Source organism: Amblyomma mixtum, chromosome 3 (genome assembly GCF_055824585.1).
Source record: "Amblyomma mixtum isolate Tamu chromosome 3, ASM5582458v1, whole genome shotgun sequence".
Lineage (NCBI taxonomy): Eukaryota > Metazoa > Arthropoda > Arachnida > Ixodida > Ixodidae > Amblyomma > Amblyomma mixtum.
In genome coordinates, this window is record NC_143014.1 from 252,263,893 (window position 1) to 252,277,694 (window position 13,802).

The 13,802-nt window shown below is 43.4% G+C and overlaps 1 protein-coding gene across 4 annotated transcripts; it reads left to right on the plus strand.

The window, feature by feature from the left end:
- Positions 1-876: 876 nt before the first annotated feature.
- Positions 877-12,815, plus strand: LOC149354359 (uncharacterized). 4 transcript variants are annotated; one of them, XM_089583292.1, is made up of 5 exons: positions 877-1,063; positions 1,966-2,047; positions 2,619-2,693; positions 6,939-7,069; positions 12,677-12,815. In XM_089583292.1, exons 1-5 carry the CDS (start codon positions 1,048-1,050, stop codon positions 12,787-12,789), a joined length of 417 nt encoding a protein of 138 aa, XP_089439418.1. In that variant the 5' UTR covers positions 877-1,047; the 3' UTR covers positions 12,790-12,815. The 4 variants fall into 4 exon arrangements, with proteins under 4 accessions (XP_089439418.1, XP_089439419.1, XP_089439421.1 ...); XM_089583293.1 differs by having other exon boundaries at positions 1,969-2,047; XM_089583295.1 differs by lacking the exon at positions 1,966-2,047 and having other exon boundaries at positions 878-1,063.
- The last annotated feature ends 987 nt before the right edge of the window (positions 12,816-13,802 follow it).

The window sequence follows — 13,802 nt, forward strand, 5'->3', positions numbered from 1 at the left end:
CTTTTAGCTCACATATACGCTTGGGATACCGGCTTCGTTGCGGCCACCTTAAGGTGATTCTTACGCTCGTCATCGAGGCCATCGTCACCGCTCGTGACGCACTGGCTGAGAACTACAATTCGAGTGCGTGCTAAAACAAGCTGCTCGTATTTCGCGGAACAATCTGAACTCGAAAACACAGTTGCTTCTATCGGCTTCCATGTGGGCTCTTGCTCAATTGTGAAAGTACACGCGAGCAAGATGCGGCGAGTGCGAGCCGCTGTTGCATATCAGCTAAAGTGTGACGCAACTATCGGCGTAGTTTCGCAAAGCAGTTGATATCAAAGTTATCCGCTTGTACGGGTCACAGTTAAACCCTCAGTTTCGTGTAAATCTCCGTCGAGCATGCCCGCGTCAGTCAAAGTAATGCATCGCAGCTGCTCTCAGTCCTACCGCTCACGTCCAACATATCCTTGATATGCACCAGCTTGAGGTACGGTGCATTTCTTTGCTCGTTTTGTCGCAATTAAGAGATTTTAGCTGGCAGCAAACGAAATTTCATTCCGTCAACAGCGTCGTCTGCGCCGTCGTCTGCTCCGTCGTCTGCTAGAACATCCGGGGCACCCTGGGTGATGGGATCACAGGATCGCAGCTTCTACAAAAGTATTTAAAAACGCTTTAGTGTTCGCAATTAATAAAAAAATAAATTTAGAAAAATTGAAATATTTTTTTTCTGAACATAATTTAAATATTAGTAGTAAAAAAGCGCATTTGAGTTGCAGTTTTTCAACGACGCAAAAACAAGGGCAAAGCCGCTGGCGCCGGCGCCATGTCAGTGCGTGCGTTGCCTCACGTTTTGTGTTATTTGGCTTTTCATGACATTGTTTGAGTGCTTGTGCGGCGGACATGTGTGATGAACAGAAGTGTGTTTTGGAAGCCAACGACGAGTATTACGCCCAGTCAACATCGGTGAGTTTGGACGGGCAAAGCCATGAAGAAAGGCAGCGCTACGACGTCTTGTCATCTGGAAAGGCAATGAAGACGACGGCGCGGTTTTACTAAGCCTGGATGAGCTGCATGATTGGTGAGTACCGTCACCGCTTCTCTATTACTGATCTGTATTCACACGCGTTATTAGTGTGCGGCTATATAGGGATGGCAGTAGAGGCAGTCTGCGTGCGGTTGCCTCAGCTATAATGCGTTGCCTGAAAAGAACGGACGTATAGCCTGCGTGACAAGTCTTGCTTCATAGTCTATGTCTGCGTTTAGTACTCAGGTGCCGTGGTAAATAAAAATGCCACCAGAGATCACAACAGAGTTATGCGGTCGCTTGCTAGCGCTGCGAAAAACTACAGGCAATGTTTACTACATTCAACTGGCATGGATTTGTACTGCGTAGAAGACGACGATCAGTGCCGCGGGTGAGAGCGCTTTCGCGTGGGCAGGTGAGAACAGGCGAGGGAACTGACAACGGGTGATTTTGCTCGCGACTGGTACCCATCGGATGGATTTGTGCTATTTAGAAGATTATTATGAGCGGCAGTGCTGCGCGATGAAGCACTCGCGCTAGGCGAACTGCGAACAGACGACGGATGGTTTTGCTCGGTGTTGGTGCTCATCGGATCAGTGCTTACTTCTTAATATTCGTCATGCAAATTATTTTGAAGACAGTGATCGCATGTGGAAGGCTGGCGCATATGTACTAGTCATTTGTAAACTTTTTATCTGTGCTTCCCCATTGGAACAGAATTTGGCAATATTATGTCAGTTAGGTCGTTCTTGTGTCTTCCCTGAACTGTAGGCGTCCATGCTTCCTCTCCTTCAGGGCACTGAACTGCTGGGGATGCAACTGCACACTTATTTGGGATTTCAAGCTTTTTGCTGTATGCCTCGCTTATGCGGCCCGCTTTCAGGTCGTTCGCAATTGGTGATGGTTTGTTATTCATTTTCACTTTCTCTTATTTATTCTTGGTTGACTGCCGGCAGCAGTTCTCCGCGCTCGGAACTGTTCCCAGGCACGGAACCCTACCCACAGACCTCCCTGCACCTCACTCACCAGTGTTCTTCGGTATTTTTTTTTTGCTCTTGCCCCTACTTGCATTACCACTCAACAAATGTTTTGCTGTTTTTATTTGTGTGCAATTTGTTAAATGCACTACTAATTTTCGTATCATGCTCAGTTGTGACGTGAGATATCGGGCTCCTTGGTATTGAATGCATGTCTTTTGCATTTTCTCTTCTCATTTATGCAAGGTAAACTGGTCGACTGGGTGCTATGTTCAATTTAAGAATACATTAGACGCTGGTGCAAGGCACCCTAATAGTAATTAACTAAAGCCTGCGCATGCTATATTCGAATAGTTGGGCTCTTTTCATCATGCATAAAAATAAAGCGGTATTCCAGCCAGCTCATCTTTCAATGTGGTTATGACAGTCATGTAAATGTACTCAAAGAATGTGTATGGGTGTTTCACATACAATCTCCTTATTTATTTTGTCATGGGCCACCTCATTGCTTTTTGTGTTCCTATATTAATACCTCATTTTAGTTTCTGAAGCAGTCGACAGTTTGTTTTGTCCTCATTCATGACATTGTCACTGGCACTGACAGCTGTTGGTCGGGACGTATTTATCTGCAGTTGCCAGCTGCCAGCATCTGCTGGGCCATGCGTGCTTCCTGCCTTCAGCTGTGCCATCCCTCCAAGCCATTTATGGTAATTATCTTTTTCAGTTACGCATACCTTACCTGCCTGTTTTGAAAAATATTTTCAACATAGGCTCACTGCTGTGTTTAAAAATGCATGCAGAACTCTACATGCACTTTACAGCAGTACCTCAGCTTATTACATGAACTGCAAATTTGTACGAAATATAGCCGCTCATGTAGCTCTTGACACTGTGCTGTTATTATAAAGTTGAGCCTGCTTCAGGTGCAGTGACTATTCCACACCTGTTGCCTTTTATGCATGTGTGTCCTCTAAAAGGGCCAAAATGTTTGTTTATCTTTTAAAAACGTTCTGCTGTACAATAATACTTTAATGGTATTTCTTGCTTGTACACTGAAATGTCAGTCAGTAAAGTAACATTGTATGATGACACCAAATCTTGCGTGGCATAGCATCCTTGCAGCGTACTTGGCAAGCTCCTGTCAGCGCAGATGTATTGCTGGTTTATTGCTGTGGCATGTGGTTATACTGTACAGTTTGTACCTCTACATTCTTGAAAGTATCCTTGAAAAATTTAAAATTGGTTTTTGAGCCAAGGAAGTGACAGAGTAACTGTCTCACATCTTGATAGGCACCTGAACAATGATGCAAGGGAAGGGATAAAGGAGGGAGTTAAAGAAGAAAAGAGGTGCCGTAGCAGAGGGCTGCAGAATAATTTTGGCCACCTGGGGATCTTTATCCTGCACTGACATCAAACAGCATGCAGTTTAGCCTGTGTTCACTTGGGCCCGCATAAAAAAAAACGAGCAGACCTTCTTAGAACTAACATTTCATTGCACCAGCTACTTTGTAGTTTTGACTGCAGTGACCTGAAATCAACGGTTGTTTACTTTGCACAACCCACATACCCTGAACAAGATGTGATGATGTTAGACGAGGTGACCCTCTCTGCATAGCAGCAGGTTGGTTCAGGAAATGCGAAGACTCATGGAGAACCGCTCAGTTATATTTGATTTCATGTTATTGTAGTATTAATGGTGAGTTGTAGTATAAGTGATGAATTCTTGCAAATGATTGAGGACATCAATACTCAGTGTGAAAATGAGATCTAAATCAATACTTAATAATCAGGAAAGAGGCCATTTTATGAAATGCAGTAAGGTACTGGAAGTCGAAACAGAATACACCTCGGCCAGGTCATGCACAGATATAGAGCATTTGAAAGAAATGGTTGGGAGAATAAGAAAGGGGTTTATTGCCTTAGGCATGCACTCAGAAGTTACGAGCAGCACCTTGCAGTATGCTCAAAAAGAAATTTTAAACTGCTTTGCCTTTGCTAAGCTGTCGGGAAAAGTGGGGTACTTTACAAAGGGCTTAAAATTGAGAACAGTGCGGTGAACCACTCAGGAAAATCATAGGGTTAATGATAGGAGATTGGGAGAGAACTGAGTTGGTTGGAAATAAATGCGAATTAAAATCTGAGCGGGAATCATAAATGGACATAGGCAGGACATACATTTTTTAAAGAAGCTGGCTATCCTTTTGGATAGTGGAGCGGTTACTCACAGCAGGAAATTGTGCTCTTCTTGCTTTCATTTTATGGACATATGCTTTGTGTCTTACATCTCTTGGCCTGCCATAGGCAGCATATGCTCATAATAAATTTTTACCTGTCTAATTATGTGGCACAGGGAGAATTGAACTATATAACCTCATCAATGCACACCCTCTCTGAAGTGAACTTTGTCAGCCCCGTCAGTCACCACATTGATGCATGTCACCCCAAATGGGAGCCGTCATGGTGGCTGAGTGGTTATTGTGCTTGGCTGCTGACCCGGAAGAGGCAGGTTCGATTCCAGCCAGTTTTGATTCCAGCTGTACTAGTCTCATTTCAATGGAGACGAAATGCTAGAGGCCCAGGTACCGTGTGATGTCAGCACACCTAAAGAATTTTCCAGTCCTCTACAATAGCGCCCTGTATAGCCTGCGCCGCTTTGTGGCATTAAACCCTTTAAAACCAAGTAAAGTAATGGATACATCATTTCCAAAAATTGTTTAAATTTATTATTTTCTAAACGTTAACAATTTTCTGCACCTGTTTTCCTTCGTCTTTCCCTCTTATTTCCTCCCTCATGCTGAGTAACAGGTCAGTGATTTTAAGTAAATATTTTGTTCATTTCATTAGCAAAGTTTCTCTGTCTCTCTCTATTGCTTTGCTTTTTGTATCTGCAGTATAGTATTATGCAGAAATATGTCAAGATTAGATCCAAGAGATATGGCCTAGATTTTAAGTTCTATAGTCAACCACACATTACTTATTATGCTATCAAGGCTTTTTTTTGGCATGTGCTACCTGGTACAGAACTGATGTGGCCTACAGCGGTAAATATTGTTTGAATGTGCATAAATTGAATAGGAAGGCAAATTTCCCATTTGACTATGTAAATAGATTGGGCAATCATGTGCTCACAAAGCTCATAAACTTTTCTGTTTCCAAAACTTTCTGTAAAAGGCACTGACTCACTGAAATACACTACAGTTACTTTTGCCTAATCCTGATATTATTTACTGAAGATTGGTTTGAGGGAAAGTCCACTGAGCTCGAATGAGTGCACGGCAGCTTGTCTTTGTCCAAAGTATTTGGAGAATAATGAATTTTGTTACCTGGCAGAGATAAAGCAAGGATGGCAGTGTTTTGTAATGTCCACAGGGCATTCTTCCAAAGCCCGGTATGCATGTAATTCCTTCATTTTGTGCAACATAAAATGTCTTCCCTTTACACTCATGGTTGAAACAAAATGCTGAATACTTCACCACTCAAAAAATGAAGGCTATTGTGCTGCTCTACAAAATATCAGGCTGCAGCGGTTGTTGCGAGGCAAATTCACCAGGTTGTCATCATCATCAGTCTAACACCCAATGCAGGGCAGAGGCCTCTCCCATGTCTCTCCAATTAACCCTGTCCTTCGCCAGTTGTGGCCACCGTATCCCCACAAACTTCTTAATCTCATCCGCCCGCCTAACTTTCTGCTGCCCCCTGCTACGTTTCCCTTCTCTTGGAATCCACTCTATCACTCTTAAGGACCACTGGTTATCTTGCCTTTGCATTACATCTCCTGCCCAAGCCCATTTCTTCCAAATAACCCACGTTTTTTTCACACCTATTTGTCAGGCTCCGCGTTTTTTTCTCACCTATTCGTCAAGCTGCAAGCCACTTGCACGCTCTACAAACCTATTTAAAGTACATTATCCAGCATTGTTGGCATGGAGTGTGTAGTGCTAAAACAAAAAATAATACAATAGCTGATGATCTGCTAGAGCAACAGAATTCCAAGAGTTTGAGAAGGGCAGTGGGAGAACTAGCAAGGCGGGATAGCGAAATTCGACAAGCAGTGGACAGGGATCCTGCAACTTGTAGAGGACAGGCAAATTGGAGACTTGTGGAAGGGGCTGTAGTCTTGAGTGCGCCTAGCCGGCCTTGTGATGCATTGTATAGGGCCCTTTGTTTTTGAGTAAAACTGGTTTCTCCTGATTGTTGCATTCCAGAAAGATTCATCAAGATTGGGTTAAACCCAAGTTTCGCGTGCAAATGTGCCTGTAAGAAAGTGTAGATTGATAATGCATGAAGCTAAAGAACCACTGGAGAGTAGTGGATACGTCTCGTATTTCTTCGTAGCTATATTGTTTAAACAGTGCTGGCTATTTTAATTCCTTTTTAATGCTTATTGCTTGTCGAGTTGCATAAAATTTTAGGATAAATTGAAAACTGCAGGTAGGTTTAATTACAATAATTATACCCGTATTTCTGAAGCTCTGTTCGAAGAGAGGTCCACATTTTGTGTGCATGCTTTGAATTTGATTATTTTCACACTGCAAAATGGAGGACAGGTCTGCTGTGAGAGTTTTTTTGCAATGAAGCGAGAGCAAGTGGTGCGGAATGCTTGTTACTGTGTCGCCCTGCCAATATTTCTAGAACCCCTGGGACCACTGAGCTTGTGAGTATCTATGACTCAAAAGGTCGGAGCTGATTGCCCATTCCGTGGTTGTCTGTATTAACCGGTGCAAGGCCAAGGGCTCATAGCTAACAAGCATATGACACCATAGAACTAGATGCAGTCAGGCTGGGACTGTGCAGTATGTCAGTGTTAACGAGGTCGTGATAAACGAGGTTTACTCTGCGAAGCTAGTGTGAAATAATAATTGTTCTTATGGAAAATATCGTTTTTTCTTAGTCATTGCAGCAATACAAGCATATTAAATCTGATATCTCTCACTCATCCCTCTATGTTTCAGTTTCAAGGGACCAAGAGTTGCGTGGAAGTCGTGCAAGCCACAAAGTTGCGTGCGGCTTGAGCCAGCAATCAGGAGCAGGCTGGGAATTTGCGAATTGCCAGTGGTATTCGCTCAGTCAAGCAGGCTTTACTGTAAGTACAGTGTTTTCGCCATAGCATTTCTTTGAAAAGTACGCATTGAGCTTGAATAGGACAAGCTGTCGGTCTAGTTGGTCTGATCCTTTGTGGTTGACAGAGCTTAGAAACACAGACTGGGGTCAGAAAGAAAAAATATGAGGGCACAGGTGCTGACTACAGATTTATTCCAGAATCACCGAAACACTGCATATATAACCAAAACACAGGCGCCAACAGGTGGCAATTTTATGCACTCGTGGCAACAATAAGTGATATGGCCAATAGTGGGAAAACAACACAAACTAGAAACAGAAACCAAGACTATAGAGCAGGGAAGGATGAAACCATAACAAGGTTAAAGGAATAGTTTTAAGCAAGTCATTTTTAAGACCACCAGCACGTGAAACAGTGGAACGGTTTGACCAAAATTTTCAAGTACTGGTCTGATAACACGGAACTAAAACACTACATGCAAACACAGATCAAGGGCAGTGAAATAAAAGTAAAATGCAAGTAAAAACATGCCGTGAAAAGGAAATGGTGATTGGGCAAGCAAACAAGAATTGGTCTACAAAGGTGAAGTGAGCTAAAAAACTGAAAGAATAAAAGGGGAATAAATGCACATGAGCAACAAAGGTGAAGCCAAGAATTAACATGGCTAAAGGAGGAAGATGAGCTACTGTAAAAACGAGAGAGATAAAATATCAAAATATGAAATTCAATGAGTATGAAAGATAAAAGCAAACAAAAACGCGAAAATAGAGGAGTTGGCAGAAAAGTCAAGGCATGCAAGATGTTTTTAAAACCAGGGCTAGGTCAAACATCCTGAAGAAAGGCAATCTTTTTTTCTGAGGGTGTTCTTGCCCATTAATCCTCGAGCCTCAAAATCCCGGCGGCTCCCACCAGTTCGTCATGTCGGCTTATTCTGGTGCTTTTTTAACACAATGGCACTTTTTCGAACATGGGTGGCATGGCTTTTTTCGGTCACAGTTTTGGCAATGGACTTGCAGATTTAGGACGTGCTTGTAGGCCAGTTGGTTGGAAATCGTTAGAAAAACCGCAAAACAGAATGGGACAAAGGCAGGCAAAACACAAGGCGGTACGACAACTGAACATTTATTGAAGAAATGAGTGCTCATATGGATCAGTTGCGCATGTAATCTGCAAACAATCATTGCAAAAACAACCTAGGGAGGGAAACAAATTCCAATTCTTTCTGAAAAATGGACACAGAAGGCGTGCTATCCCACCTATCTGGCTTCGACCTCAGGATGGCAACAGCCTTGAGAATTTCTTTCCAACTGGCCCTTTATTCATCCAATAATAATGTGCAGTTCAGTTTAGGTTAACCGTCTTTACAACTGGGACAGTGGACAGGCAGGCAAGGTCGTCCGGGCCTACCCAAGGAATGCTAATACTCTTGCAAGGGAGTGTTTCACCATCTACCAATTTGGCCGGTATAAAATCGACCACAGCTGAGAGGAATCGTGTACACCACCACCCCCGTTGCCCATGGCATGAGGCATTCAAAAAGTACCGCCAATGGGCATGTTGTACGAGATTCCCCTCAGCTGTGGCCAGTTTTATATCGTCCAAAGTGGTAGATGTTTACACATTTGTTTGCAAGAGTATGCGTGTTCCTTGAGTAGACCCGGAGGCATTTGCCGTCCCACTCACTGTCTCATTGTAGACTGCTATCCCAAACTGAACTGCACACAGATTATTGGATGAAGAAAGAAGCAGTTGGAAAGAGAAATTGTCGAGGCTGTTGCCATCTTGAGGTCAGAGCCAGATAAGTGTGTCAGCACGCCTACTGTGTTCATTTTTCAGGAAAATTAGCGTTTCTGTCTGTGTTTCCCCCAGTTGTTTTTGTTTCGTTTTTGAGCAGGTGATTGTCATATTTGCTCAGCTCTATGGTTGCCATTGAATTTTTTTGCCTCTTTACGGTTGTTTGCAGATTACACACGTGACTTGTCTATATAAGCACTGCTGTTCAATAAATTTTCAGTTGTCAGTACGGCCTTGTGTTGTCACCTGCCTCTGTGTGATAGTTTTGTGGTTTTGCTCTTTCCGACTGGCAGATTCTCGAGAAATGTACCCGATAAATCAATCTTATGCTCCCTTATCCTTTCATTGATGCCAATGTATACCTTGCCGCAAGACAAAAGGATTGATTAAATGCCCTCCGCGCATGGCGCTAAGGGTTTTCTGTGCTGCGTGGTGCAGCGTCTTTTTTTTTTTTTCATTTAGGATTCCCCAACTGCAATAGGTGCTAGGGGGTCAGAAAAGGCAATGTCTACTCCTGCTTTCTCTCCGATTTTCTTAAGGTTCTGTGAAATTTACCTTTAGAAAATTCGAGAGATAGAGTAGATGCTTTTTTTGCTGCCGCCCCCCCCCCCCCCCCGATCACCTATCACACCTCTCTAGGATCGTCAATGAAAAAGAAAAAAGAAACAGGCTGCACTGCATTGCGCAGAAACCCTTAGTGGCATGCACAAGAAGTGCTTTCTCAATCCCTTTTTCTTGCTGCAAGGTATACATTGGCATCAATGGAAGGCTAAGAGAGCATTACACTGATTTATCGGGTACATCTCTTAGGTACCTGCAAGTCCACTGCTGATAATGGGACGCAAAAAAGCCATGCTGCCCAAAGTTCGAGAAAGCCACTGTGTTAATAGAGCCCTGTAATAAGCTGACGCAATGCAATGGTGGAAGCCGCAGAGATTTTCAGGCTCCGGGGTGAATGTAAAGAACACGCTTGGTTTCACTCGGAGGATTGCCTTTCTTTGTGGACGTACTTGATCTAGCCCTGGTTCTACATGTGTGTTACATGCCTTGCCTCTTCTGCCAACTTCCCTCTTTTGGTGTTTTTCCTTGATTTTTGCCTTCATACTGGTTATTGAATTTCACTTTTTTATATTTTATCTCTCGGCTTCACTGTACGTCATCTTCCACTTTTAACCATCTTAATTGTTGGCTTCACCTTTGTGGCTCATGCGTGTTTTTATTCCCCTTTTATCCTTTTAATTTTTAGCACACTTCACCTTCGCTTGTTGCTTAATTCTCGTTTGCTTACCCAATCGCCATTTTGCTTCTATTGCGTGTTTTTTCTTGCCATTTCTCCTTCATTTTTTTTTCACTGCGCTTGGTCTGTGTTTGTGTATAAGGTTTTTTAGTTCCATTTTATCAGACCAATTCTTAAATATTCTTTCGGTCAAACCTATCCACTGTTGGCAGTCTTTTAAAAATGACTTGCTTATAAATTTTTCTCTCACCTTGTTCTGGTTTTATCCTGTGCTGTGTCCTCTGGTTTTTGCTTCTAGCTTTTGTTGTTTTTCCACTACTTCTCATACCACTTCTTGTTACCACGAGTGCATAAATCGCTGCGTGTTGGTGCCTGTGGTGTGGGTATTTATGCACTATGTCGGCAGTTCTGGGAAAAGTTTTAAGTTCAGTGCCTGTGCCATCATCTTTTTTGTTTCTGTCCCTTGTCTGTATGTCTGAGTGCTGTCAACCACAATCCGTGCATTGAGCTGACTGCTCTGCAGCTACCCATGTGTATGCAATGAAGTGGCTTCAAGAATAATGTACACAAAAAAATTGATTGCTTAAAATTTCTGGCATGTTTTTTAGGAAAACATTTGGCATTTAAAGGGCTAAGAGTGCTCTGAAAATCTAAAAATTATGTGCTTCTTGGGGCCTTTCCTCAAATTTCACATCACCTTGTAGCGTGATGCAAGACGTTCAAGTTGTTACCCACAGTTTACTTTTTTGTTGCCCATTTATTGGCTGCCACCTTCTTTGGGAGGCAGTGTCATGGGGTTTGGGAGACAATCTGATTCCTGTGTGTTGGCTGAAGCTGTCTAAGCTTTTGGATGTGGGGAGCAGGTTCACGGTGCCAACTTTTGGCTGTAACTACAGTTTGGCCATGACTGTTAGTCCTTTTCTGTGATGCAGTGTCATTTATGTAATGCATAATTTGATGATGAAGCAGTCGCAGGGGTTGCGGTGCTCAGCTGTTGACTTCAAAGACACAGGATCGATCCTGGCCGCGGCAGTCGCATTCTGATGGAGACAAAATGCTGGAAGCTTGTGTACTGTGCGATGTCAGTGCACGTGAAAGAACCCCATGTGGATGAAATTATCAGAGCCCTTCACTATGGCATCCCTCATAGCCTGAGTCACTTGGGACATTAAACCCCATAAATCCAAACCCATTTTGGTACTTCTCAGCTTCGCCGCTGGCCTCTGCAGGCCAGCGAAACCTCCCACAAGTTGACGAACGGCAGTTTTTACACCATTCGTAAATGCCTACATAGACGCTACATCATTGGTGGCAAAGGTTGCCAGATGTGCAAGCGTTTCCGGTAGTTTTTCTCTGTTGCTTTCGTCAGGCAGCTTGCAAAAGATGTTTTACTAGGCTAATAAACGATGAGGTTCTTTGTGTTCTTAAGGTGGTGCAGCGTGATAAAACAGACACTTAATAGCCATGCCATGCTTTTTTGTAGCCAAAGGCAATTTTTCGCCTTATTCTCATCATCATTTGCCTTTCATGCTTCCTCGCGGGACGGCAGTTGGAAGAAGGTCTCTAGAGCAGCTCCTTGTCTGAAGAAATGCCCAGTGGCATTCTTCAATCCTAACTGCCCATCAAATGGAAGAGCAGTTGTTTTCTCCACTCCACAGAGTGGAGACGGAGTATCGAGTTGAGGCGCACTTCTGAATTCGGCGGTTAGCCTTTCATAGGCAGCAGATATGCGCAATAAACTTTATTTGCTGTTAATCTTCCAGTTAAACACCAAATCCTCCTCATTCCTCATCAGTGCACACACTGTGTAAGGAACTTTGTCACTCCATTTGTCACCACTTTGATGTATGCCATCCCTAATTCAGGGGCTGTATAATTTTTGAAATTTTGTTGAAATTGCTTGAAAACCTTTGCAATTTCCTGCACCTCTCTTTTTCCCCCAAGTCCCAAACCTACGCAGAGTGCAAGTGGGTTTTTAAACTCCAGCTAAATTTTGTTATTCATCAAAGGGCTTTTCTCTCTACTGCTTTGCTGGGTGTATCTGAAGTATAATATTATGCATCAGTGTGTGAAGCTTTGCTCCCAGAGCTATTAGCCCGAGGTAGTAATTTTAGAGCATTGCGTTGCGTTCTCAGCCTGGTTGCGTTTTGAGCCTGAGTTGTGCTGATTCCACGGATAGAACCCAAGTTGGCAGCCTCCAATGCAGCAGTGTATCCCAGTAGTTGCCATGGGAGCCGAGGTGGTTAGATAATGGAATAAAATAATAGCAGGTGGCAGTGTGATGCTCGAGCACCACAGCTCGAAACTAAACTATATCGATCAGTATATGTATATCTGTCTGGCAGGCATTAAAGTCTGGCTGCTTAGTCACGACATTCCTGTAAAATTAGTGGGTGAGCCGTTTGGCATGAATGTACCAGATGGTGTCATACGATTCAGCCTGTCGTGCAGCATAAACTTACTAGTTAAGTTAGAGCCTTTCTTGCAGCACGGATTCGAACTGACAACCTATGTTAGGTGTATTAATGCTCATTATTCGATCTGCTCATTTTTTATATTCAACCACACTAACATTACTTATTACCCCATCTGTGCAGATTCCTTCTGGCACTATTTGAAGCTGAAGGGTTGCTCGGCTGAGGATCTCCAAAAGTACCACAAGAAGGTGACGCGCTACCTGGCACAGAAGTGCTGTGGCCTGCGGCGGTAAGTATCTGTTAAAGCCAATAGTCTCTTGTTATATGCATGAATAGATTGGGTAAGCTCATGTGCTTACAAAACTCGTAACTTGACTGTATTTCCTAACTGTCTGTATGGTACACTTAGGCACTGGAATAACCTGCAAATCGCACTGTAATTTGCCTACTATAGTGAGATACTGCTTTACCCAAGTTCTGCTTAAGGATAGTCTGCTACTGAGATGACGCACAGAAGATTATATTTATGAACCAGACTGTTAACAGCACTTATGGACCACATTAGCAGACTGTTCTGAGACCGCACGCAGCCAGGCTTTTCAGCGTGGAAGAGGCGGCTTTAGACAAGGCAGGCGAGCGCTCTGTTCCTGCACATTAAGTAGATGTCGGATGAATCTCGAAAAAATATGAACGACGCGCCAGGAATATGACTACTACAACCCTTCGGAGATGTGCAGTGCACAGTATACGGCCATGCCAGCGACATGTCTTTCTGTTCAAACTTTCTCTAAAACCGCTGTCACTACGCAGAAGCAGGTAGCAGTATCTGTACTAAGAATCTCTTAGTGAAGCAGCGCAACGGCACAAGGCCAAGGGAAGAAGGGGACAAAAACAGCGCTGAACTGACAACAAATGTTTATTCCGGATGCTAACAGCATATATATACTCTTTTGCACCTTAGAAAAAACAAAGAAACAGAGAGCAGCAGAAAGTATCAATCCCAGTCATTATGCGCATGCAGCTGTATCGCGTGTACATCGATCATTTGAAATCAGGAAGTTGTGCTCTTTCACCGAGATGGCAACGGAAGGAGTGCTGATACAATTCGCACCCAGCTTCATGATCTCAGATGCCTCAATAAGCTCTCGTGTAAGCTTATCCTTGTGTTTGGTAACAACTTGGCTGTTTTTGAATTCTGGGTAACATGAACAGTCACGACAGTGAGTACCTATGTGGCGGGCCGCGTTCTTGACATTGTTTGCGTGCTCTTTAAGTCTTTCATTAAGACACCGGCCAGTTTGGCCGA